General features: G+C 40.8%; 1 protein-coding gene across 4 annotated transcripts in view; it reads right to left on the bottom strand.

Moving 5' to 3' along the window:
* FILIP1 (filamin A interacting protein 1) overlaps positions 1-25943 on the bottom strand; it is a 222431-nt gene that overhangs the window by 74545 nt on the left and 121943 nt on the right. For all 4 annotated transcript variants that reach the window (XM_027550954.1, XM_027550956.1, XM_027550953.1 and 1 more), the window contains one exon: positions 303-476. In XM_027550954.1, coding sequence (XP_027406755.1) covers positions 303-476 — 174 coding nt within the window. The remainder of the gene's footprint in view (positions 1-302; positions 477-25943) is intronic.

The raw sequence follows: 25943 nt of genomic DNA on the forward strand, positions 1-25943 counted from the left end.
GTCCGACTCTTTGTAACCCCATGGACTATAACCCACTAGATTCCTCTGTCCATGGTATTCTCCAGGCAAGAATACTGGAGTGGGTTGCCATTCCCTTCTGCAGGGGATCTTCCTCACCCAGGGGTCAAACCCAAGTATCCTGCATTGCAGGCAGATTCTTTACCATCTGAGCCAACAGGGAATAGGGCATCTTAAATAAATGTTTGCCTTTGAAAGGAAATGTTGAAGTGTGTCAAATGGAAGGATGCAGAGACCTCCCTTTGAGGCTCCCTGCTGGGGGACTTGTAGGGGTAAGTTTTTACCTCTGAGATGGGTTTCTCATACACATCTTCTCCTATGGACTTCTCCTGGGCCAGGATGGCGTCTCGGTGCAGGACCCGGAGCACTTTCTCTGGCTCCGCAGACCCGTAATGAGCCTCCAGAACCTCAGGCTTAGTTTTCTCCGTCTTCAGCATGTGGATCACATCTTCCCTGGCCTGTGATGGAAAGCACAGCAAGGTCAAACGGTTGACAACATGTATCCTTTGCCGGGCTCACAAAATCAACACGGAGTTTATTGAATATATCCCGTGTCTCGTCACGGTTATTGGCAAATCCACTGGGTGCTTTTTGTTCTTTTTTTTTTTTTTTTTTTTTTTTTACCAAAAGCAGATTGGCAAGCAGATACTCTGCTTCAGGTTGCTAGGAAGCAGGCATGCAGAGAAAAGGGTTTGTGCTAATATTAACTACATAAAAATTGCTGTAAGTAGAAATGATTCTGAGAAGGGGGAGGACTGCTCCTAGGGGTACTTAGCCCATTTCAGTGCTCATGAGGTCAACGACGATGTAAAGTTTTCTATTTATGCCCTCAATGTAGTACTCAAATCTGGCTTAAAATAAAACCCTGCTCTCTCCCCTTCTGGTTTTTACTCCATGTGTAATTAACAAAAACAACCTTTATTAGCGATTTCCTGTTTCCCATCAAGTGATCCATCTTGCACAGTAACACATGGTCGGCAGCTCACATGATGCTGGGTGGGGCTTCTCAATTTAATGTATTCCCACTTGAAGGTGAAAAAAATTTGTTTTTATAATACCAAAAGCATTTTGTATTGGGCTATAGTCGATTATCAATGTTGTCGTTTCAGGTGAACAGCAGAGACTCAGCCATACATAAACATGTATATGAAATTTAACTCCTGTGATATCCAGACTGCCAGTCAGAGGAGTCAGGTTGATGGAATGGGAGTTGTTCTTTTGTTTTTTTAGCAAAATTTTAGTGTCTTGTTCACGCTCTTGAGAAAACCACATGATCATAGGCTTTCAGTCCTATTGACTGTGGTCCGCATCACATAATACAAATATATCTGAATATATTTCCTACTGATGAGGACTGATGAACTTTGTAGCTATGATGGAACTGACATTTACTAAACGTACTCCCATTTGGTTGTATACTTGTTTTTCCAGTAAAGGTGATGGGTACGAAGTACCCTGACTTCATCCCAGCTTGTACCAAAGAACAAACTGGTGGCAACAGAATTTCAGTCTGTGACAGTGGAGGAGATTTTTTTCCCCTATGTGATGCTAATAGTGGGTTTTAAATCATAAACCTGGCTCATTATCACAGCATTCTAAAGAAAGGAGCTAACTCTTATCTCTGAGACAGGACCCCTAGTATAAAGTTTGTCTTTCATGAGATTTCTTGCTTTTATTGCTTTTTCGTAGTCTCTGAATTCATCTAATTCCAAATGGCCAAAGATGAATTTATCACAGAAACGTCAATAGACTGGAATTTGCAGATTTTCCCCATATTGTTTCTGCCACATATACATGTGTTCTTTCAAGACAAAGATGGAAAATATTAATTTTGAAGAAACCAGTGGTTTGGGATTAGTGAGAAAGTGTAAGTCAGAAAATAGTTTAATGGAAAGGCAATGTGTTTCCGTGCAGGGCAAAAGGACAAAGCACAGACACAGCGTCAGGCTAGCTATGCAGCGTTTTTTGCAAACCTGTGGCGGATTCATTTTGATATTTGGCAAAACTAATACAATTATGTAAAGTTTAAAAATAAAATAAAATTGGAAGAAAAAAAAAAAAAAAAAAAAGAAAGAGGTGCCTGCTTCTTCCAGGAGTCACAGCTCTGAGTTAGGGTGCAGCCTGCCTAGCGTGAAAAGTGGACTCCTACCGAGTCCTTTGCCAGGCACCCCTGTACAAGGCCCAGCTCCACATCTGTGTATGGTGATCTTGTCCTGAAGGAGTCCAAGGTATGTCCATTGTTATCAGACAGTGTAAACAAAGAGCTTTACAACTGTAAATAGGTAGCTATTTTAGTTTAAAAGTTTAAGCTATCTGGTTCAAAAATATGTAAATATTATTGGTATGTTTCTTTTTAACCAAATCTTTCGAATTCTCTTAGAAGAAAACAACTGATATGAAACACCCATTTCTTCTCTCCCTAAAAAATGTGCTTATGCTTGAACTGTATTGATTGTGATATACTACATATACCACACATTTCATTCTGAGTTCAATTACCCTAGACACCAATTACCAAAGGAAAAGAGGTCATGGTTATGTAACATTGTGCATTATATATTTAGAATCACATTATTCATCAGGAACTAAAAGCTTTTTAATTGCTGTAATAATAATCATGGAAGGAATATACATGTTGCCTATAAATCACTTATTTAAAATGGTTTAATATGGTAAATCAGTCATTCATAATTCACTAATTAAACCATGGTATCTGTTTCATCAGTGAAATAATGAAGATGTGATCACAATAAATATTTTTTATTACTTTAAACATGACTCAATAATTGAATCATGATTCAATTAAATAAAACCACTTTACATCTCTGCTTTGAGAGTCTTGTTAATTTTTGTAGAAAGGAATGAAATTCAAAGTGTAAGAAAGTTCCTGTTGTTGAACATGACTGTTTTCACATGGAAGTTTTACCACAAGCAAGCAGTTAAAGTCTTAGGGTTCTGGGAAGCTGTTAAATAAACCACTGTATTTAAAGATGTAAAACAACCAGAGGGAGAAATACTTTGAAGAGAGTTTAAGAAAGGAGAGAGAAGGAGATCAGAGGGAGAAGAGACAATGAAAATGTTTAGTTGACTTAGCCATGATGATGGGGAATGAACAGAAGATTAGGGTATAGAAACAGGCACAGAGGGATCCCATCCTTTCTTCCATCCTACATAGTAACCCTTCCTGCCAAGGGAGGCCTACAGAGTCCAAGAACAAAGATGGCCATGCTGAATTGAAACCGCACTCCAGGGAACAACGGGTTGTCTCAACTGGCTGCATAAAGAGCTGATCCAAAACATTTGAGGGCAGCAGAGAGCCGCTCTGCAAAGCCCAAGGCCAACAGGTGAATGTGTGATTCATTCACCAAGTGAAAGGTGGGTCTCTGGACTTTGGGGCTTCCCCAGTGGCTTAGCTGTAAAGAATCCACCTGCAAGTCAGGAGCTGCAGGAGGTGTGAGTTCGATCCCTGGGTCGGAAAGATCCCTGGAGGATGGCATGGCAACCCACTCCAGTATTCTTGCCTGGAAAATCCCATGGACAGAGGAGCCTGGTGAGTCCATTGGGTCGCAAAGAACTGGACATGACTGAAGCGGCTTAGCATGCACACACACTGTGGACTTGGCTGTCAAAGTAGGGAGGGAGGCAACAGAATAAGACACAGGAGAGGTGGAGCCCACACAGGTGACATAGTTCAAAAGAGGGCTGAATCCAGTCATCCCTTCAATAAATATTTTTGCACATTCAGTATTGGAGATATAATTGCACTCTGAGGCATTGCACTCTAGAGGGAAACCACAAAAACAATCGAAAGACATTTACATTATAACACGGTAAGCCTTAGGACGGAGGAGATATCAAAGACTAAGAACTTCAGAAGAGTCTTTATGACTTGAATCTGAGCTGAGAGGAGGCTTCCTGGAGAAAGTGACATGAAATCTCACATGAGTACTTCAGCTGGATAAAGACAGGTGGAGCTAGGGTAAGACTGTTCTTGGCCAAGGGAAGCCTGTAGGCAAAGGTCAAACTGAATGGATTTAGATGCCTGCGCTGAGGCCACAGGAGGCTAGAGTGATAAACAAGGGACAAGTCATGAAAAGCCTGTAAACCAGACAGTGAGTGTGCGTTTTATCATGAAATAGCAAGAAACCTTGGACTTTCTTTTTGTTTGTTTGTTTGTTTTGTTTGGGCTGAGCTGGGTCTTCATTGCTGTGCCCAGGCTTTCTCTAGTTGCAGTGAGACTAGTCTAGAGACTAGACTACGGGGGCTACTCTGTGGTTGTGGTGTGCGGGCTTCTCACTACGGTGGCTTCTTTTGTTGCGGAATGCAGACTCCAGGTGCATGGGCTTCAGTCGTTGCAGCTTGCAGGCTCAGTAATTGAGGCTCACGTGCTCTAGAGCGTGGGCTCAGTGGTTATGGTGCATGGGCTTTGTTGCTCCTCAGCTTGTGGAATCTTCCCAGAGCAGGGATTGAACCTGTGTCCCCTGCATTGGCAGGCACATTCTTATCCACTGGGCCACCAGGAAAGTCTGAGCCTTGGAATTTCTGAGCCACAGAATTGTGACATGGTCAGATTGGTGTGATAGAAAGCTCATTCCCTGTGTTAAAAACGCACAGATTCTGAATCAGCATGTCTAATGGTGCGATCCAGAAACTGTGATTAATGCAAAGCTGCACTGAGACATCACTGTGTTCGTGTGCTTGATCGTGTTCAACTCTTTGTGACCCCCATGGGCTAGAGCCCACCAGAGTCCTCACTGTGTGCATGAGTGCTAAGTCGCTTAAGTCATGCACAACTCTTTGCGACACTGTGGACAGTAGCCTGCCAGGCTCCTCTGTCCCAGGGATTATCCAGACAAAAATATGGGAGTGGGTTGTCATGCCCTTCTCCAGGGGACCTTCCCAACCCAGGGGATCAAACCTAAGTGTCTTTACATCTCCTGCATTGGCTGACAGCTTCTTTACCACTAGCCCCACCTGGAAAGACCAGGCTCCTCACTACTTTAGGTCAATTCAACACCAAAAGCACTTAAATTATCTGCTATGTTAGCTCAAGCCCCCCAGCAGGACCATCTGATTCCCAAGGATGTGCTTGCCCCAGAGGTTTCTCCTGTTCTCATTGGGTCTTCAATCTCACTGATCTTCACCAAGGAATTGTGGTCACTTGAGACCACCAATATAAACCAGGAGGGTTGCAGGGAACTGGTGAAAGTATTTGCTACCTCTGTGCAAATGAAGGTGACCAACTCTCTCATTTTGGGACTAAGAAGAACAAAATCCCACAAAACTGGACTTTGGCAAATCAGGACAGTCCCAGGCAAACTGGGATGAGTTGGTTATGCAAGGGCAAACAGGGAGTGGATAGGAGACTGGATATTCCAAAATGTTCCTACATCTTGCAGGGCAGCCATGATGGACTTACTCTACTCAAGAACTGAATTTCACTGACAGTGTTTCCAGAACTTAGCTTTCTTCAAAGGCACAGTTCCAATGTTGATGACTGTGCCTGGTGACAACTTTAACTATGTTTTAAACTTGTGGGATTTTTTAATCTTTGGGAAAATCCATGATGAGTGAGAGACAATATTTAGTGTTTATGCCCATGTGACAAAGACATTCCGCACTTCTAAATGGGTACATGTCTAACTCTGGGAGGATGGGGAATCAAGATGAGCCACTGAACTTCAAATTCAACACGGTGCCTCCTCTTGAAGCTCTCAGATTAGTTAAAGACTTGGGGTGGGTGGTAAGTAGTTTAAAACTCTTTCAGAACATTGATACAATATTAATATTGACTTGAATGTTTAGGGCAAAACAGAAGACTTAGAAAACATTTGCTTGAGGTGAACAGCTTGGGACAGCTTCTTAGATGGTGCCACCATGATCCCCAGCATGATGGTCCACTTACTTAAGTTGAGAGGGAACACAGCCAGGTAGGAAGTTTGAGATGCCTGCTCCTAACTGCTGACATTGCACACCTCAAACAAGCCATGCCCTGCTAAGAGTGGTTGACCTTGAATGGGGGATATATTTTGAAGACAGAATAAATTTATTTCTATGCTTCTCTGGAAGAAACAGAATGTCACCGTTTTTAAAAACTATCACTTTTTCATATATTTAATTTGCTACCTAAATATGAATATGAATATCACTGCATTGAGCTAAGGGACCCTAGGAAAGATGGTCCTGGAAGACTAACATATACCCATTCTGTAAATACTTTCCCATTCTGGGAACTCAACTCAATGTTCTGTATCTATTTAAATAAGGTAATTTATTAGTTTACTTGGCCTCCTTGTCTCCTAGGCTGTGAGCTGCTTTGAGGTCAGGGACTATGTCTACAGTGTCTACTAAAAGAGTGCCTGCCTGCATGATAGCAACTCAGTAAATATTTGTTAAAAGAAAGAAAATTAAAATTAATTGATGTAAAGTCAGAGAGGCATAAACTGACACTGAAAAGCTCAGAACAACCTTAACTAGCCTTGTTTAAAAGATCTAAACAATTACATTTTTCAACTTCTGCTCTTCCATCTGACATTCTTGTCTACAGTTTAGGAGTCACTTTCTTCTTCTGAAGTTTATTCCAAAAAGAAAATATGTAAACTGAATAAGGAAAAACAGTGCATTCCATCAGAATGTTACTACAGGAAACAAACTATCTTTAAATCTCATACAAATTGAATTATACTGTTCTTTCTAGTTAGGTAAAATGGAATATTATAAACGTATTAGAAGAATAAAAGCTATGTAATTTATGGTAGTATTAGCTATCACTATAGAAATTAGTGGGGTTTTTTTTTCCTTTTTTTCTCCCCATTTTTTCCCATTTTTTTTCCCTCCTCAATGTTAGAAAGCAAAGGTAACATAATTTGTGCCACAGCAACATACAAGGAGAAGATTCAGACATGGTTAAAGGGCCATTAGGACTAAAAATGTGTGTTTAAGTTTTTCTCTAGAAATTTCTCTCTATAACTCTATGGTTAATAGTAGCCTAAAAGTCTCTATACAGCTTGTTCATTAAAGATCACTTTTTTGTAGCACTTCAGCTGAACTATCCAAAAAAAAAAAGCTTTTATTAAAATATCACTCAAGACAGAGGGGACATATGTATACCTATGGCTGATCCATGTTGATGTATGACAGAAACCAACACAATATTGTGATTATTCTTCAGTTAAAAATACATACATTAAGAAAAAAGAAATATCACAAGCAGAACTTCCCTGGTGATCCAGTGGTTAAGAATCCGTTTGCCAATTTAGGAGACATGGGTTCAAACCCTGGTCCAGTAAGATTCCACATGCCCCGGGGCAGTGAAGCCTGTGTGCCGTAACTACTGAGCAGGCTCTGGAGCCCGAGTTCCACAGTAAGAGAAGCCACGCAATGAGAAGCCTGCACACCACATCAGGGTAGCCCCTGCTCACCACAGCTAGAAAAAGCCCACACACAGCAACAAAAGCCTAGTGTGGCCAAAACTAAATACTAAAATTATGTTTTAAAATCACAAGCAGATGCTATTTTCATATTAAAACTTGCTTACCATGATAGCTTGAATTTATTAAAGGAAAATTCCTCAAAATCCCAATGATTTTTTTGTTTGTTTGTTTTGCAGTAATAGAAGAATCCATTCTAAAGTGCATATGGAATTTCAAGAGACAACAAATGTCCAAAAGGGACAGCCAAAGAGCCAGTCTCGAAAAAGAACAAAATTCAGGTCTCATACTTTATAATTTCGAAACTTGCTACAAAACTACAGCAATCAAAACATTATGATACTGGCATAAATACAGACATTTAGACCAGTAGAACAGAATAGAGATCCCAGAAATAAAACCTCGTATACATAGTCACGTGATTTTCAGTAAGAATGTCAAGGCTGTTCAATGGAAAAAGGATAGTCTTTTCAACAAATGACGCTGGGAAAACTGGATACCCAGAATGAAGATGGACCCTTACCTTATACAAAAATTAACTCAAAACAAATAAAAAACCTGAATGGAGAGCTAAAACTCCTAGAAGAAAACATAGGGGAAAAACTTCATGGTATTGGATTTGGCAATGATTTCTTGGATATGACACCAAAAGCACAAGCAATAAAAGAAAAAATAGATAAATGGAACTATATCAAAACTTAAAACTTCTGTGTATCAAAGAACAGAATTGACAGAAAAGCAACCCACAGAATGGGAGAAATTATTTGCATATCATGTTTGATAAAGGATTAACATCCAGAATATATATAGAATTGCTATAACTCAACAACAAAATCTGACTTTACAATGGGCAAAGGACCTAAACAGACATTAATTTTTAAAATTTTATTGAAGTATAGTTGAGGTACAATATAAGTCAAAGGTATAAAATATAGTGATTCATAATTTTTTAAGGTTATACTCCACTTATAGTTATATAGAATATTGGCTATATTCCCTATGTTGTACAGTATATCCTTGCAGTTTATGCCTAATAGTTTGCCCCTTTTAATCCCACGCCCTTATACTACCCTTCCCTCCCCCCACTGGTAACCACTAGTTTGTTCTGGATAGATGTGAATCTGCCGCTTTTTTGTTGTTGTTATATTCACTAGTTTGTTGTATTTTTTTGATTCCCCATATAAGTGATATCATACAATATTTTTGTCTTTCTCTGCCTGACTTTCACTAGCATAATGCCCTTCAGGTCCATCCATGGCGTTACAAATGGCAACATTTAGGGGGTTTTTATGGCTCTGTGTGTGTATGTATGTATATAGGCTCAGTTGTGTCCAACTCTTTGCAACCCTATGGACTATATAGCCAGTCAGGTTCCTCTGTCCATGGAATTTTCCAGGCAAGAATAGTGAGTGGATTGTTATTTCCTACTCCAGGAGATCTTCCCAATCCTGGAGTTGAACCCAAGTCTCTTTATATCTCCTGCATTGGCAGGCAGATTCTTTACCACTGTGCCACCTGGGAAGCCCCTTGCTACATCTTTTTTTATCCATTCATCAACCTAAGTGTTGATGGACACTTAGGTTGCTTCCATATCTTGGAAATTATAAATAATGCTGCTGTGAATGTTGAGGTGCATGTATCTTTTTGAATTAGCATTTTTTTTTCCGATACACACATGGGGTTGCCAAGGAGTCAGACATTATTTAGCAACTAGTTAACAACAACAAAAACCTAAATAGGTATTTCTAAGGTATACAAATGGCCAGCAAGAACATGAAAGGACACTCAATAGTGCTTATCATTATAGAAGTCAAACCACAGTGAGATACCACTTCACACCCATTTGGATGGCTATCATCAAAAACAGTAACAACTATCAACAAGGGTATAGAGAAATTGGAGTCCTTGTACACTGTAAAATGATTTAGGTACAATGGAAAACAGTATGGCAGTTTTTCAAAAAATTACAAATAAATTATTGTATTATCCAGTAATTCCACTTCTGGACATATACCCCAAAGAATTGAAAGCAGGAACACTTACATTTATAGTAGCATTATTCACAATAGCCAAAAGGTGGAATCAACCCAAGTATTCATTGACAGATGGATGGATAAACAATGTGGTCAGTCAGTCAGCCAGTTCAGTTGCTCAGTCATGTCCAACTCTTTGCAACCCCATGGACTGCAGCACGCCAGGCGTCCCTGTCCATCACCAATTCCCAGAGTTTACTCAAACTCATGTCCATTGAGTTGGTGATGCCATCCAACCATCTCGTCTTCTGTTGTTCCCTTCTCCTCCTGCCCTCCATCTTTCCCAGCATCAGGGTCTTTTCCAATGAGTCAGTTTTTCTCATCAGGTGGCCAAAGTATTGGAGTTTCAGCTTCTGCATCAGTCCTTCCAATGAATATTCAGGATTGAGTTCCTTTAGGATGGACTGGTTGGATCTCCTTGCTGTCCAAGGGACTCTCAAAAATCCTCTCCAACACCACAATTCAAAAGCATCAATTCTTTGGCACTCAGCTTTCTTTATAGTCCACTCTCACATCCATACATAACTACTGGAAAAACCACAGCTTTGACTAGACAGACCTTTATTGGCAAAGTAATGTCTGCTTTTTAATATGCTGTCTAGGTTGGTCATAACAATGTGATATATACATACAAAGGCTTTCCTGGTGGCTCAAATGGTAAAGAATCTGCCTGCAAGGCAAGAGACCCAGGTTCAATCAAGAAGATCCCCTGGAGAAGGGCATGGCAACTCACTCCAGTATTCTTGTCTAGAGAATTCCATGGACAGAGGAACCTGGTGGGCTACAGCCGAGAGGGTCACAAAGAGTCACACGTGATTGAGTGACAAACACACGTATACATATAATGCAGTGTTACTCATACTTTTTAAAAAAAAGAAATTCGGTCATATGCTCCAACATGGATGAACCTTGAAGACACTATGCCAAATGAAATAAGCTAGTCACAAAAAGACAAATACTATATGATTCCATTTACATGAGGTACTTAGAAAAGTCAAATTCATAGAGACAGAAAGTGGACTGGTGGTTGGCAGGGGCAGGGGGGAAGGAGGATGGACAGTGATTGTTCAGTGGGAACAGAGTTCTGGGTTTGGAAGATGAGAAGCTTTCTGCAGATGGATGGATGGTGGTGATAATACACTAGGTGAATGCATTTAATGCTGATGAATGGTACACTTAAAAATGGTTACGATGGTAAATTTTATATTATGTATATTTTGCCCCAGTTTAAAAAAAATTAGAAGTACCACTTTGTTATCCCCCCAAAAATGCAAATAAGAAAATACAAATCACCCTCAATCCTTTATCTAGAGAATACCACTTTTTTGAATAAAAAGGTAAAATTCCATGTAATAAATTGTAAAAGTACAGTCATATTTTCCTTGTGGTTACTTAGCTGAACATCACAGTCATCCATGGATTTAAACATTTTCATGACTTGTGTGGTTTTTTTTTTTTCTTTTTTACCACTTTGGGATATTAATAGCAAGACAGCTGCTATGTCCCAGATTAGAAATTAGATAAGGCCACAGGTTGCCCCCTGCGGTGCTGTGATTCTGTAGTGTATAATTTCTTAAATTCTGAAAGACTGCAGGCTCTTGGTACTGTGCTAATGAAGACCCTGGGCAGAGACCTTAAATGGCCCACCCCTATATGCAATCAGGTCCCGCAGACAGGGTCCAGCTTTCTGTGAGCGGGTTGAGAAGCTGAATTCCATAAAACGTGGGCGAAGTGATTGCTAAGGCACAACTACATGGTTTCTCGCTGTGGTTATTTATCCAGCTCCGTAAATTTAACCCTCTCAACAGAAGCCAGCCAGAGGAGACGCAGGACTAACAGAGCATCTGTGCAGACGTGACACCACGCGTCTCTCTACAGAGCCCTCTGGTCCAACGCTGCTATTTATTTATGTAAATTTTGTTCACCTCCCCACTTCATCCTATGATTGTCTCCTCCACAGATGGTCCCTTCAAGAATTTTCTCAAGCTTGAGTGAAATCCCTCTATGTAATCTTGTCTGGAGGATTGACTGACAGGGCTATTTGCATGAGGGACTGAGGCTCTTCCTGGGAAAGAGCTCGTCCCCGGCGGGGGGAGGAAGGGCGCCATTTTGGCCGAAGGACAATAGGGCAGGGTCAGAGGGCAAGGGTCAGTCTGAGTGCAGCCCAGCGCCTGTCACTCCAACGTGCCCCCCAGCTCAGCCCCCTCGACCCACGCCTGGGTCCGAGGGTGAAGGATTGCCCTTAAAGAACCCAGTAAGAACTAGAGGAATTGGTAAATTAAAATGCAGCAGTAAGCAGGAAAGGCGGGAAGGGGCAGCCCCTCTCTGTGTGGGGGGCATCCTGCTCTCAGGATGGACGCATAGGTTGAACCCCCTTCAAGAAGACATCAACTGACAGACACGGAGGAGAGAGCCCTGGATCGCAGACAGCCGTGCGGGCTGTACCTTCAGAACAGCAGGCCTCACTGCAGTAGGCTGGAGGGGGAAAGAGCAGGGGCAAAGGTCAAATGGTAGCCCAGAGCAGGGTGTGCAACACGTGTGGGCCACCCTCTGAGGACTCCCTGCGTGCTGGGGAGAAACCTAAGGGGCCTGGTATCCCCACAGAGCAGGCGGGGGCGGGGGCAGGAGAGGGAAAGGATAGTTTCTTTGATCTTATTTTTATCCTCCCACTGGTGAGGACTGGGAAACACAAGTAATACTCTTTAAAAGAGAAAATATTGCCTGTCAAAAAGATAAGGACATATCGCCTAGATAAAATTTATAGGGGTGGTTTCTTTGAATCGTATAACACGAAATTCCTTTGGATTTGTTGTGCTTTTTGATGTATTCATTTCAGCCTCTGACCTAAGTGAATTCTATATTGATGGCATTTGACCAAATTAGAAAAACTAGAGTTTCATTTTTTGAACAAAAACACAAGAAAATCTCAGCCATTATGAACCTACAGGGCATGAAGTAACTAAAAAATACTTACTTTAAAAAACAGAGATTTTTCCATTGTAGGGGTTTGGGAGTAGGATGAACTCCCATAGTGAATTCATTTAGAATTCAAATGAATTCTGAAGGCCCTCTTCTCTTAAAGAGAATATAATATGCATAAGATAATGTCTTTTTGAGAACTTGGAATGGTCATTCTAAGTATCAGCTCTTCAGATATACTGAAGATGTTTATTGTTACATGCTTTCTTAACCCACTTGCTTTTTTGTCTTCATCTTTAAACAAGTTGCTGATGGTAACTTACAGCTAATATTTTCTCCTACTCAGAGAAGCAGTGCAGTGAAAACAGTATGCAGTTGGGTCTTTTGAGTTGGGCTTCTCTTGTGGCTCAGCTGGTAAAGAACCCGCCTGCAATGTGGGAGACCTAGGTTTAATCCCTGGGTTGGGAAGATCCCCTGGAGAAGGGAAATGCTATCCACTCCAGTATTCTGTCCTAGAGAATTCCTTGGACTGTATAGTGCATGGGGTTGCAAAGAGTCGGACACGACTGAGCGACTTTCACTTTCACCTTTGAGTTAGAACATACATCAGCACTGCTGCTAGTGTGACCTTGAATGAGTGAGTTAGCTTCTCTGAACTCAGTTTCTTCATCTGTAAAATGGGCACAGCAGTAGTTCCTTTACAGATTTTACTTGCGCTGATGTATAAAAGGATCTGGCAAATGTTAGCTACCCTGCCTTTTGTGACCCAGTCACACTGTGGCTCTGCTAATGTGACCTTCAGTCGGTTAGCTCGAACTTCATCTTCCCCATCTGTAAGAGATTGAAATATATGTGACGTGATTAATATAGTGCCTGGAGTACTGTGGCTGCCCAATAAAAGGCAACTTCCTCTTTTTTCTTTTCTCATAGGACTAAATTGACTGATGTGCAACAGCTAGATCTACTGAGCAACACAGCCAAAAGCCTTTCCACAGGGCCTTCCGTGATGGTCCAGCGGTTAAGAATCCACCTTACAGTGCAGAGGATGCAGGTTCAAACCCTACTCAGGGAACTAAGACCCCCCACCTGCCTCAGGGCAAGTAAGCCCACAAGGCACAGCTAGAGAAGCCCCTGGGAGAAAGCCCGTGTGCCACAATGAAGACCCAGCACAGCAAAAAAAAAAAAAAAAAAAAGCCATTCCACAAACAGCACCAGTTAGTCAAAGCCTAAGGCAGTTCTCCTCCTCCCTGTGGTTGTCCGTTTCCTGTGACTCCCCAAACCACTCGTAACAATCCTGTGACTCCCGGGCCTCCGGCTTCCCAGACAATGGCAGCCCCCGCGCCTCCGGACCTCCCGCACAATTTGTTGGTGATTTGAAGGAGCAGCTTCCTGTCTAATTCAAGAATCTGGACTCCACGGTTTATGCTAGAGTCTGCAGTTTCTTCATCACCCGAGTCAAAAGTTTATACTGCAGCAGAAATGACTTGACAGTTTTTCCTAAACTTTTCTGGGTATTCTATTTAAAACCTGGCATCAATAAGAAACAATGTCAAACAGCGCATCTTGTGCTAGGACTCGGGCTGGACCGGCATTGCCTCTAACTGAAGGTGCAGCCCAAGTCAGGCCCTCTGATTTAGGAAAAGAAAAGGAAGTGAAGAATTAGAAATGTTCATTTCTTATATTGCATCTTTGGTGTTTAATAAAATTCCTGTGAGTTCCTAGTTGGAAAGTCCTTTTTTTTTTTTTAAAAGAAAGGAGATCCCTGAAAAAGTCACAGTATCTGTTTGTGATTGGCTAACAGCTTTTATGGACACCATTTGGCTCTCTGCTGCCAAATCTCAGGTTGAAATGCCAAATCTACCTTTTCAAAGAGAGAATGTAGTTAATCACATCTGCTTATACAATTCCCATGCTTTTTCACTCTCGGGCCACATTCAAAATTTTTATTAAGAAAACCTCACGTATGCTGTTATCTAAGTGCTAGTGCTCTGCGATTTGAGAACAGGTGTAAAATGTGCAGACCTGCCCTTCCCGTCGCCTGATACTTCTCTAATCCTATACTCATCACTTTGTAACCACCATGGCTTGTTCTCTCCCTCTGGGAAAGACTGGGAGGTCAGAAGCCTCTTGTTCTCTTGTGAACCCAGCTGCTAGCACAGGGATCAACTCATTAACTTTGTGAAATGTGTAAGTAAAATGTTTGTGTGTATGTTTTGTGCATGTATCCTCTTTATTTAACACCAATGTCCCGTGTTTCCACTCTTCTAAACATGTATATTTTCTCTTTTGAGGACAGAAGAGTTTCTTTAAAATCTACCTTTTACCTTTCACTTGGGCTTCCCTGGTGACTTTAGTAGGTAAAGAATCCACCTGCAATGTGGGAGACTCCAGTTTGATCCCTGGGTCGGGAAGATCCCCTGGAGGAGGGCATGGCAAACCACTCCAGTATTCTTGCCCAGAGAATCCCATGGACAGAGGAGCCTGGCGGGCTGCAGTTCATGGGGTCGCAAAGAGTTGGGAATGACTGAGCAACTAAGCACAGCACACAGAAAGCTTAGGCCCCAAAGGTGTTAGCTTATTACTTCTGCACATGTTCATGAAATCTCCATCAAATCTTCCCATGATTCAGGTTCCCTGTTGTATACAAGGAACAAATACAGATGAACAGCTGTTGATTTTCATTATCTGCAACAGTTGTTTTCGGTAAAGTTACCACAGATAGTGAGTTGGGGCACACAGAACCATTGCTCCTGGGAAAAATGTAGTTAGGTTCCCACAAGTCTCTCATCACAATAATTTCATCATCCATCAGTATATAACCTTGTTTTATGTGTTTCTTTGTTTAAAGACAGATAAGTGAATGATAGAATGAACACACATTTCCCCTGACTTTGCAGGGAAAAGCTTTTTCTCTGAAATGACAAAGAAAAAGATTAAAGATTCCACTTGTTAAAAAAAAAATCATAGCTAATTAAGTGCCTACAAAACATGTTTGTAACAACTATGATGAACTTCTCTAGTAGCTTAGTGGTAAATAATCTGCCTGTTTTGTAGGAGACATAGGGGACTCAGGTTCGACCCCTGGGTCAGGAATATCCTCTTGAAAAGGAAATGGCTATCCACTCCAGTATTGTTGCCTGGAAAATCCCATGGACAGAGGAGCCAATTCACTATAGTTCATCAGTGCAGTTCAGTTGCTCAGTCGTGTTCAACTCTTTGTGACCCCATGGACTCCAGCACGCCAGGCTTCCCTGTCCATCACCAACTCCCAGAGTTTACTCAAACTCTTCTCCATTGAGTCAGTGATGCCATCCAATCATCTCATCCTCTGTCATCCCCTTCTCCTGATTTCAATCTTTCCCTGCATCAGGGTCTTTTCAGTTCTTCGAATCAGATGGCCAAAGTATTGGAGTTTCAGCTTCAGCATCAGTCCTTCCTTCAGGACTGGTTTCCTTTAGGATTGACCCGTTTGATTTTCTTGCTGTCCAAGGGACTCTCAAAAGTCTTCTCCAACACCACAGTTCAAAAGCATCAATTCTTCAGTGTTCAGCTTTCTTTATAGTCCAACTCTCACATCCATATATGTCTACTGGGAAAACCATGGCTTTGACTAGACGGACCTCTGTTGGCAAAGTAATGTCTCTGCTTTTTAATATGCTATCTAGGTTGGTCATAACTTTTCTTCCAAGGAGCAAGCGTCTTTTTATTTCATGGCTATAGTCACCATCTGCAGTGATTTTGGAGCCCCCCCAAAATAAAGTCTGTTACTGTTTCCACTGTTTCCCCATCTATTTACCATGAAGGAATGGAACCAGATGCCATGATCTTAGTTTTTTGAATGTTGAGTTGTTTTTTTTTTTTTTACAGGGTTATCGTTACCATCTTTCTAAATTCCATATATATGCGTTAGTATACTGTATTGGTGTTTTTCCAATGTATGTATTGGTGTTTTTCCACTGTATTGGTGTTTTTCCAATGAATGTTGAGTTTTAAGCCAACTTTTTCACTTTCTTTCAGTTTCAAGAAGAGGCTCTTTAGTTCTTTGCTTTCTGCCATAAGGGAGGTGCATATCTGAGGTTATTGATATTTCTCCCGGCGATCTTGATTCCAGCTTGTTCTTCTTCCAGCCCAGCATTTCACATGATGTACTCTGCATATAAGTTAAATCAGCAGGGTGGCAATATACAGCCTTGATGTACTCCTTTCCCGATTTGGAACCAGTCTGTTGTTCCATGTCCAGTTCTAATTGTTGCTTCCTGACCTACATGTAGATTTCCCAGGAGGCAGGTTAAGTGGTCTGATATTCCCATCTGTTGAAGGATTTCCACAGTTTGTTGTGATCCACACAGTCAAAGGCTTTGGCATAGTCAGTAAAGTAGTAGATGTTTTTCTTGAACTCTCTTGCTTTTTTGATGATCCAACAGATGTTAGCAATTTGATCTCTGGTTCCTCTGCCTTTTCTAAATCCAGCTTGAATATCTGGAAGTTTATGGTTCATGTACTGTTGAAGCCTGGCTTGGAGAATTTTCAGTGTTACTTTGCTAGCATGTGAGATGAATGCAATTGTGCGGTAGTTTGAGCATTCTTTGGCATTGCCTTTCTTTGGGATTGGAATAAAAACTGACCTTTCCAGTCCTGTGGCCACTGCTGAGTTTTCCATATTTGATATTTGCATATTGAGTGCAGCACTTTCACAGCATCATCTTTTAGGATTTGAAATAGCTCAACTGGAATTCCATCACCTCCACTAGCTCTGTTCCTAGTTACACTTCCTAAGGCCCACTTGACTTCACATTCCAGGATGTCTGGCTCTCGGTGAGGGATCACAGCATTGTGGTTATCTGGGTCATGAAGATCTTTTTTCATAGTTCTTCTGTGTATTCTTGCCACCTCTTCTTAATATCTTCTGCTTCTGTTAGGTCCATACCATTTCTATCCTTTATTGTGCCTATCTTTGCATGAAATGTTCCCTTGGTATCTCTAATTTTCTTGAAGAGATCTCTAATATTTCCCATTCTATTGTTTTCCTCTATTTTTTGCACTGATCACTGAGGAAGGCTTTCTTATCCCTCCTTGCCATTCTTTGGAACTCTGCATTCAAATGGGTATATCTTTCCTTTTCTCCTTTGCCTTTAGCTTTTCTTCTTTTCTTAGCTATTTGTAAGGCCTCCTCAGACAATCATTTGGCCTTTTGCATTTTTTTCCCCCTTGGGGGTGGTCTTGATCACTGCCTCCTATACAATGTCACAAACATCTGTCCATAGTTCTTCAGGCACTTTGTCTATCAGATCTAGTCCCTTAAATCTATTTCTCACTTCCACTGTATAACTGTAAGGGATTTGATTTAGGTCATACCTGAATGGTCTAGTCATTTTCCCTACTTTCTTCAATTTAAGCCTGAATTTGGCAATAAGGAGTTCATATTCTGAGCCACAGTCAGCTCCCAGTCTTGTTTTTGCTAACTGTATAGAGCTTCTCCATCTTTGGCTGCAGAGAATATAATCAATCTGGTTTCAGTATTAACCATCTGGTGACGTTCATGTGTGGAATCTTCTCTCGTGTTTTTGGAAGAGGGTTTTTGCTATGACCCAGTGCATTCTCTTGGCCAAACTCTATTAGCCTTTGCCCTGCTTCATTCTGTATTCCAAGGCCAAACTTGCCTGTTACTCCAGGTATCTCTTGACTTCCTACTTTTGCATTGAAGTGAAGTGAAGTGAAGTGAAGTCGCTCAGTCGTGTCCGACTCTTTGCGACCCCATGGACTGCAGCCTACTGGGCTCCTCTGTCCATGGGATTTTCCCAGCAAGAATACTGGAGTGGGTTGCCATTTCCTTCTCCAGGGGAACTTCCCGACCCAGGGATCGAACCCGGGTCTCCCGCATTGTAGGCAGACGCTTTACCCTCTGAGCCACACTAGAAGGTCTTGTAGGTCTTCATAGAGCCATTCAACTTCAGCTTCTTCAGCATCACTGGTTGGGGCATAGACTTGGATTACTCTGATACTGAATGGTTTGCCTTGGAAATGAACAGAGATCATTCTGTCGTTTTTGAGGCTGCATCCAAGTAATGCATTTCAGACTCTTTTGTTGACTATGATAGCTACGCCATTTATTCTAAGGGATTCCTGCCCGCAGTAGTAGATATAATGGTCATCTGAGTTAAATTCACCCATTCCAGTCCATTTCAGTTTACTGATTCCTAAAATGTCAATGTCACTCTTGCCATCTCCAGAATATATCACACGCATATAATTTAAATAAGCAGGGTGACAGTATACAGCTTTGATGTACTCGTTTCCCAATTTGGAACCAGTCAGTCCTGTCATTTATGAGATTTCACCCAAGTACTGCATTTCGGACTCTTTTGTTGACGATGAGGGTTACTCCATTTCTTCTAAGGATTCTTGCCCACAGTAGTAGATATAATGGTCATCTGAATTAAATTCACCCATTCTCATCTGTTAATGTACAATGGTCTTTTTGAGGTGCACAAACCATTATAAAATATAAAAATTATTTACCCTTCTCTAAGAACTAATTTTTATGGGCTTCCCGGCTGGCTCAGTGGTAAAGAATCTGCCTGCTAATGGGACTTCCCTCCTGGCTCAGATGGTAAAGCGTCTGTCTAGGATGCGGGAGACCTGGGTTCGATCCCTGGGTTGGGAAGATCCCCTAGAGAAGGAAATGGCAATCCACTCCAGTACTATTGCCTGGAAAATCCCTGGACAGAGGAGCCTGGTAGTCTACAGTCCATGGGGTGGCAAAGAGTCAGACACGACTGAGCGACAGGGCTAATGCAGGAAACTTGAGTTCAATCCCTGGGTCAGGAAGATTCCCCTGGAGGAGGAAACGGCAACCACTCCAGTGTTCTTGCCTAGAAAATCCCATGGACAGAGGAGCCTGGTGGGCTACAGTCCATGGGGATCACAAAAGAGTCAGACATGATTTAGTGACTAAACAAACAACAAAGAACTAATTTTCACCCTATTGAGACCAACAGTGCTCTCACTGAGGACACATTTTCCTAAATGATCCATATTGAACTAGTTTTACATTGATAATTAGATACAATGTTTTGTAAAAGAAAGCTCTGGAATGGGTAGTATGAACTCAGAAGAATAAATCTCTAATAGTATAATTTCTCATACTCTGGTACCTAAAATTTTGAAGCAATTATCTTTTTATCATGTCTAAAATTGCTTATGTAAGTAAACATCTATTCCCACAAACATGTCTGTCTCTATATATGTAATATGAAATTACTATGTATTTTTCAGAGAAGATAGAATTGAACTTAATAACAACCAATTCTTAAATTATTCCCAAGTGTGAACAAAATTATTTTCATGGACATTATTCATTTCTCTTAGCCCCATTCTATAGATGAAGAAAATAAGGCTCAATGGATTAAATAGCTTGCCCAAGGTTACATGATTTGTAAGAAACAGAGTTATCTGATTTCAAAATATTTATTCCTTCCATTACAAGTTGCTCTGGGAGTCAGTACCAGTTTTGTGTGAGAATATGTTATAAACACAAAGCAAGGGAAGACCCTGGAATGAAACTCTCTGGGCACTGTCTCCTGTACTAACATTCATCCACAATTGGTACCACCACCATCTGGTCCCGTTTCCCCACACCACATAACTTGATTGGCTTTCCATGATCCTGCCAATATTTTTTTAGCACTGTCATTTTTTTCGTAATTTCCCTAAAAATGTCACACTTCTCTCTTCAGGCCAGGGTACATGAGGTCAGTGAACCCAGTCCTGCAGATTTCCTTCTCTGACTCTCCAAGACCCCTTGCCAAGCCACCACTGCTGGGAGACAGCCTAGAGTTTGACTTCTTGCAGTGTCCTTTGAAGTAGACAAAATATGCGCTCATGGACATCTGTCTGTTATTTCCTGCACTCGCAGCTTTGTTCTTCTTTATTGCCAGAGAATTCTATGGATGATGTCACTGTTCTCTGAAGAGAACAAGCCATCAGAGCTTTTCACTGACATAATTAATTATCTGTAGCTTGATTCTGAGCCAGAACATTCTCAAGGCACAGCCCCCAAAGAATTAACTCTACTGTGCTTGCTATTCTTAAACTTTTAAAGAGACAGGGTACCATATCTTTTTTTTCTCAGCCCCTGATAATGGTATTTTTGTTCAGTGATATCAAGTAACAGAAAGTGAACTGGGGCAGGATTCTATGATTTCACAAGGAAGACCTCCGGTTCAATAGGCAGCAAACTCGAAAGGTCGCTACAGATCAAGTATACAAAGCAAAGCTTTTAGGCTTAGTCTTAAGGGCTACAGGACTGCATCACAATTACTGAATAGACTCTTTGGGGGATCCTGTGAATCTGCAGCTAGAAAAATGAGATTGCAAGCAAAAGGAACCATGTCAAATTATTCACAAGGTGAAAAGTTTCATTTTATCAGGCACAAAGCCCTGAAACATCAGCATATTTAAATTTTACAAGATATAGGAAGTTACCAGAATGATCATATATTTTGAGTTTTCACCTATGTCTTGGTATCATTCTAAGGCAAACTAGCCAGTTCATCAGAAAATGTCACTCACTACTCTGCTGGATTTCAAGATTATGTAAATGAGCTATTGTCTCTTTAAAATTGGGGCTCCATGGGGAAGGATCAACACAGCACATATCTGTGCTCTAAAGGTATCCAGGTCCTGAGTTCTGGTTCCCTCTTCATGGGTGAGTGATAACATAAGATTCAGAAAGTCTCAACTTTCTCAACTTGGGTAGAAAGAGCAGTATCCTTTCTGACTCAAAAAATTTTCTAAGATTGAAGATTTGAATATGTATGTAACAGTTGCCTCCCCCAAAGGAATTATTATTTATGCCTCTTGCTGCCTTTATTCGGCAAAAACTAGTTTAAATTGTGCTCTCTCTGAATTATTTTAGTTTGGTAAATTATCTCTTTAGATCTACTGTCAACATTTTAAAAATTATAATATAAATGTTGATGATTTTGTAAAGATAACATTACAGAATCAAGAGTAAAGGAAAAGTGAAGGTGTATGCCACTTTCTCACAAATTCCACTCCCTAGGGCTAATTCTATGAATAATTTGAAGCGGGTCTTTTCAGGATTGTTTTTCTCTATAAATATGGAAATGTAGGTGTCAGCACAGACGTACTCTCTCTATCACTCTCTCTCTAGGATTATCGAGAATTTACTATATGCCAGAAAATGTGCAAAGTGTTTTGGAAACATTATCTTGTTTAAACTTCAAAATAACTTTAACAAATAGGTATATTGTTATCACCATTTTGTAGATGAGGGATACGAATTGGTACTAAGCTTGGTAATTTGCCCAAAGTGGGTAGTGTCAGGATAAAAATCTAGGCAGCCTAACTCCAGAGCTGGCAATTATAACTTTATGAATTCTCCCTATGTACATATTAATACAGAGCCTCTCATATATGTACCATTTTATTTTTTCAAATAGAATGGAAAGCTCAAGAACAATAAAATTCTTTTGATGCTAATTTTCATTTCACTGAAACTAACAGTTATGTCTTGCTTATTTGTTTTTCAATAAATTGATTGTCTCTTCTACTTATACATGTCCAGCTCTCAACTGAGCCTTTTTCAGTTTTCTTAATTTTTCCTGCCTGAATCTATAACCCAAAGTTTAAATTAAATAACAATTATGCCCCACCCCTTCAATTCTGAAGGAAAGACCAGATAATTGTGTTGGATTAGAATTCCACTGTGTTGAATTTGTTTGAAATAAAGATCTCTACTCTGATTATGCCTGTAGTAATTAAATAAAATCTTTACCAAACATCTCTCTGATTTGTTACCTTCTCTGGATGACAACTGCAGGGCCTGGTTACTGCTTCTCTCCCACCGACATGGGCACAGAGCACAGATGAAGCAGGTAATTGTCTTTCTTCCCTCTCTCCTTCCTCCCTTCCTTGTTTCTTTCTATTTACTCATTTATTAATTTAGCAGCTATGTGTAAAGTTGTTTTGTTTTAATATTAATTTATTTATTTGGCTGCACCGGTCTTAGTTACAGCATGAAGAATCTTTTATTTGCAGCACATGGGATCTAGTTCCCTGACTGGTAATCGAACCCAGGCCCCCTGCATGGGGAGCTCAAAATCTTAGCCACTGGACCACCAGGGAAGTCTTGTTATTTTGTTAGTTGTTATGATGAATCGCACATGAGTAGGACATAATCCTATTCTTGCATGAAACTTTATAATCCAGAAGGAATGTGAGTTGGGAAGGTAACTGAGAGCTAATTACTCATCAAGCTACCTTTTGAGAAGAAGGGGGGAAGGAAAGTGCTACAGCATAGGGAAGTTAGGAGAAATGAATTTTAATTTCAGTTTTTTGACCAACCTAAATGGCTTCAAGCCATAGCAGAACACTTAATTAATAGGATCACAGGAATTTAGAGTAGCAAAGACCTCAAACCCTTTAATTTATAGCTAACGAAACAGGTTCAGAGAAGCCAATGGTCTGCCCAAGGGATACAACTGATTGGTTGTTGATTATATATTGGCTGCCAGGTCTCTTGATTCTCAGACCAGAGAGCTCTCCATTATACTAAATCACTAATAAATATGTGGCAACAATCTCGAGTAGGAATTAACCCATATGCTAATTAATTAGTTTTTAAAGTGTGACCTGATCAGTTTTTTGGCCAAATCAATTTTTTAAATAAACATGTAATGCTGTTGGGCACACTTGAAGGAATCTCGGCATGCTCTAAAATCAATGCCCTAAAAAAATACTTGATATTTCCCTGAAATTTGTTTATATATTCAAATATCTGTTCATGTATTCAAATATTCAAAAATTATTTGTCCACTAGCAATAGGAATATTGATATTGAGCTCAAAATATTGGATTCAACATTTTACCTTAATTATCAGATCAGAGAGTGCATATATAAAGTATTATTTATAGCATGCTTCTTCCCGAATGTGCAGTTTCTATATCAACAAATTTTTTTTATAGTCCTCTTGAGAGATGTTGGAAAAACTTGATTTTGTTATGTTATCAACAACTACTGCCAATAACCAATCATCAATCAAAGTGGGAAGCACTCTGGTTAAGCATGTTATATATCATTGTTTCATTACTTGCAGTCCCTGAAGATTTTTTTTTCATGATTGCCTATCCTTGAACTTGATCTGACAGCATGACATTGATTCTGTTGTTTAAAAATCTCTGCCTTATTAACTTGTATAATGTTTCCATTATATCAGCTTTTTCATAATAAATGACCAAAAACCACTGGCCAAGATTCATATTAATTGCTGGGAACTTCCAGGGAAAAATCTTTGATTATGTAAGAGTAAATAAAATGGCTTATGGTCCCCCTCATCTACTTCAGACCCCTGCTGCTTATCTGTAGTTATCAAATGGCCAAACATTGTTGTTTCAGACAACTGATATGCGTTGACCTCCACTGAGTTTCTGTGGTTAGGAATCTTATCTGAGCTGTCATTATCAGGCTTCATCATCCAAAAGCCAGTGGTCAGATGAAAGCATGGTGAAGATGACTAAACAGAAGAGGCAGGTGGATGACATCAGACAAGCAGTGTTGCCAGATTGCTCAATGCTGAACTCATCATTTCATGTTCTACAGTGGTTAGTCTTAAATAATATGACGGGAATATCCCCAGATTTCCAACTTCAAGGCTAAAAGCATGTAGTCTGAACGGCCTCTTTCTATAGCCACTCTTCACACATGCTTAATCCCAAGAGCTAATTTAGCAAAACACCATGGAGCTGCAGCAATATGGGCTCACTCTTTCCAGCTGAAGCCCTAGCGGTCATCTCACAGATGGGGTTATTTGCACAGGGATCAGCTGAAAGGCCTCCATCCCAAGATGACTTAACCACAGCAAAACCTTTTGAAGAATGTCTTCCTGACATGTCTGGTGTGGCTCCTAAGGACTCACTAAAGTCATAAATAAAGAAAACAATTGTGACCTTCTGATATTGCAGCTGCTAAAGTGGAGGCACTTGGTACTTAAGGTACCACAAGTAAAACCCAGAGAAAACTCATCTCCCTTACCTCTCAGACTCGAGACTGCACTTGGCATCTTTGATAATGCTGTATCTCACCAAATCCCCATCTCCTGAGACCCTTTCACTATGCTCTTTGAAATGCACATTCAACTACAAGCCACTTCTCGGTTCACAAACTCTTCTGAAAATGTTCCCATCACCTCCTTGCTCTAAAAGCAGTGATTCTCAAATTTGACAGCACACTGGAATCATGTGAAGCCTTTTAAAAAGTACTGATTCCTGTCTTCCACTTCCAGTGGTTATTTATTTGGTGTGGGTGTGGCCTGACCATTTGCAGCCAAGTTTGCAAATTACTTCCCTAAGAGAACCTGGCTCTTCCCTGAAGACCCCACTTCTCTAAGGGCCCTCAGAAGAAGTGGGTAAGTTTCTCTCCCACTCTCCTTAGATTTCTCCTTGTTCCACATCACCACTTCCAAATCATTCTCTCTCCCTTTTCCTTAAAATTTCCTAGCTCTGAATCTCATGACAATATCAGTTTGTATCTTTCTGTTTGCAGTGACACCATTCACAACCCCAGAGCATTCACTCCCCTTCCTTCCTTGAAGATGTGACCTTCTGGTTTGCTGTTATGTGCTCTAACATTGACTTTGTCAAGTTTCTTGCTGATTTCGGTATTCCCTTAGATGATTATTCTCATATCCTGACCTCCGAACTCCCCAAACTTCTCTCTTCTAATAATTCTGTCCTCCATACTACTTCAACCCTCACTTCCATGGTCATCTGTAGTCCTTGTCATTATTACCAAAAATTGCAACCAACTAGATCCACTGATTTTTATCATATAGTCACTGCCCTTCATACACCCTCGCTACATGTGCCCTTTTCCTTCTTATCCAGCTTCAAACTCAGTCGCGTAGCATCCTCAATTTCATGCCCCTTCTCTCACTTACTTGTATTCTCTTGGTCAGATCATGGCCTTGGTTAAATCTAATTCTGGGTTAAGTTCCATCTCTGAGGTACTTGTAGGCAGAAAAAACACATCATGCCAACCAATCTCATTAAAAAAATTTTTTTTATTGATTTGGCTGTGCCAGGTGTTAGTTGTATGCTGCGGCAGCATGCGGGATCTTTAGTTGTGGCATGCCAACTCTTAGTTGTGGCACGTGAGACCCAGTTCCCTGACCACAGATCAAACCCGGTGCCCTGCATTGGGAGCATGGAGTCTTAACCACTGGATCACCAGGGAGGTGCCTGATCTCAGTTTAAATTCATGATGACTGACTTGACCCAGGCTGTTAAGTTACCAAAAGATCACACTATATCCCTCTCAGTTCATCCAGTTCAGTTCAGTCGCTCAGTCATGTCCAACTCTTTGCGAGCCCATGAATCGCAGCACGCCAGGCCTCCCTGTCCATCACCAACTCCCAGAGTTCACTCAAACTCATGTCCATTGAGTCGGTGATGCCATCCAGCCATCTCATCCTCTGTCGTCCCCTTCTCCTCCTGCCCCTAATCCCTCCCAGCATGAGGGTCT

This window comes from Bos indicus x Bos taurus, chromosome 9 (assembly GCF_003369695.1).
Source record: "Bos indicus x Bos taurus breed Angus x Brahman F1 hybrid chromosome 9, Bos_hybrid_MaternalHap_v2.0, whole genome shotgun sequence".
NCBI lineage: Eukaryota > Metazoa > Chordata > Mammalia > Artiodactyla > Bovidae > Bos > Bos indicus x Bos taurus.